General features: G+C 65.6%; 1 protein-coding gene across 1 annotated transcript in view; it reads left to right on the top strand.

The window, feature by feature from the left end:
- Positions 1-1,519, top strand: part of FLT4 (fms related tyrosine kinase 4) — a 27,014-nt gene that overhangs the window by 20,828 nt on the left and 4,667 nt on the right. Inside the window, exon 26 of the mRNA XM_015571534.1 lies at positions 135-249. Within this exon, the coding sequence (XP_015427020.1) occupies positions 135-249 (115 nt within the window). The remainder of the gene's footprint in view (positions 1-134; positions 250-1,519) is intronic.

The raw sequence follows: 1,519 nt of genomic DNA, 5'->3' as shown, positions 1-1,519 counted from the left end.
TGAGGGTGCCCAGGGGGAGCCCCAGCAGCACTCCAGGCCCAGGGTCCTTCCGGCAGGAGCGGAGTGGGGGGCGGGCCAGAGCTCCGGGAGGGCTGTGGGGTGCTTCCTCAGCGCCGGCTGTGCTCTCCCCACAGATACTACAACTGTGTGTCCTTCCCGGGGAGCCTGGCCAGAGGGACCCAGGGAACCTCCAGGATGAAAACCTTCGAAGAATTTCCCATGACCCCAACGACCTACAAGGCATCAGCGGCGGTAAGCGGGAGGGGCTGTGCACCCCGCCCAGGGCCTCGGGGCTCTGCAGCGGCAGCAGCCAGCTCAGGAGAGAGCCCCCTGCCCCCTGCAATGCCCAGGCTGCTCAGCGCCTTGGGGGCTGGGGGCCTCTGCAGTGCCGTCTCAGCTGTTCCCTCCGCTGTTCCCTCCGCTGTTCCCTCCGCACTCACAGCCCTGCCCTCTCTCCCAGCAGCTGCTGGTCCCGTTCTCAGCCCTCAGCTTCGGGGGCCCTAGAGACGGGACTGAGCCTGTCCCAGGCGGGCTGAGCGGAGAGGGCAGGCCCAGGACGCCTGCGTATCGCGTGGCTCACATCTGCAGTTCAGCCCAATCTGCTAAAAAGCGCTGCGGCCGCCCGCACCTTCTCCTCCAGCTCACACCCAGTGTCTGCTCCTCCCCGGCTCCCAGAGCCGCAGGGGCCGGCGCCCAGGCTGCCACCCCCAAGGAGGGGACACAGCTTAGAAGCACCTCCCCTGCCTGTGGGTACAAGAGCGAGCTCTCTCACTCCCGCCAGCCCCCAGCTTTGTGGGGAAGCTAATGGGCCGCTCGGGAAAGAAGCTGAGGGGTCAGCGGCATCAGGGCCGGGCCGGGCTGGGCTGCGCTGGCACAGGGACACCTGACTGCGCGCCTGCCCCTGCTGGAGGCACTGGCCTCAGGGCCGCCTGCGGACGAGTGGCCGGGCCCAGTGACTTCCTCCTCAGGCCCCCGAGCCCCACTCCCTCCGCCCCACGCGGGAGCCCACCCTGTTGGCGTTTGTTCCTCAAGATACACGCATGTGACTGGGCCTTCCTGCTGCCCGCTGAGTCCGTCCCGTGGACTCGGCTACATTTTTACATCACGGCCGGCTTTTCTCCCTCTTCCGGGCCCCAGTCCAATCAGATCATCTTAGGGGCCTTTTTGGTGTTCGTTTGTTGGTTTGTTGTTTTCAGAATGCCTAGGATATTTGGCCTGTGTTATCGCACCTTTGGTAAAATTTCTGCGATCGCACCGGCTAATAGCACGTCTTTGTATGAGAGACTGAAGAGATGTGGCGAGCGGCCTTTTTCATGAGCCGTAGGCTGGCGCCGCGTCCCCACAGCCAAACCTCTGCTGCTCGTCTTGCTTGTCTTCTGTCTCAGCCCCTCCCCCAGAACCGCGGGCTCCCTGTGTGTCCCCGGTGGGGGTGGCGCGGCCCCTCTGCTTGTGGCTGCTCGGGGAACCGCTGGGCGCCGTTCCCAGTTCCCACTTCCCACGGAGTCCCCTGGCGCGGCGT

This window comes from Myotis davidii, unplaced genomic scaffold (genome assembly GCF_000327345.1).
Source record: "Myotis davidii unplaced genomic scaffold, ASM32734v1 scaffold648, whole genome shotgun sequence".
NCBI classification, from domain to species: Eukaryota; Metazoa; Chordata; class Mammalia; order Chiroptera; family Vespertilionidae; genus Myotis; species Myotis davidii.
The sequence above is the reverse complement of the archived record's forward strand: the minus strand, read 5'-3'. Positions and strand labels throughout refer to the sequence as shown.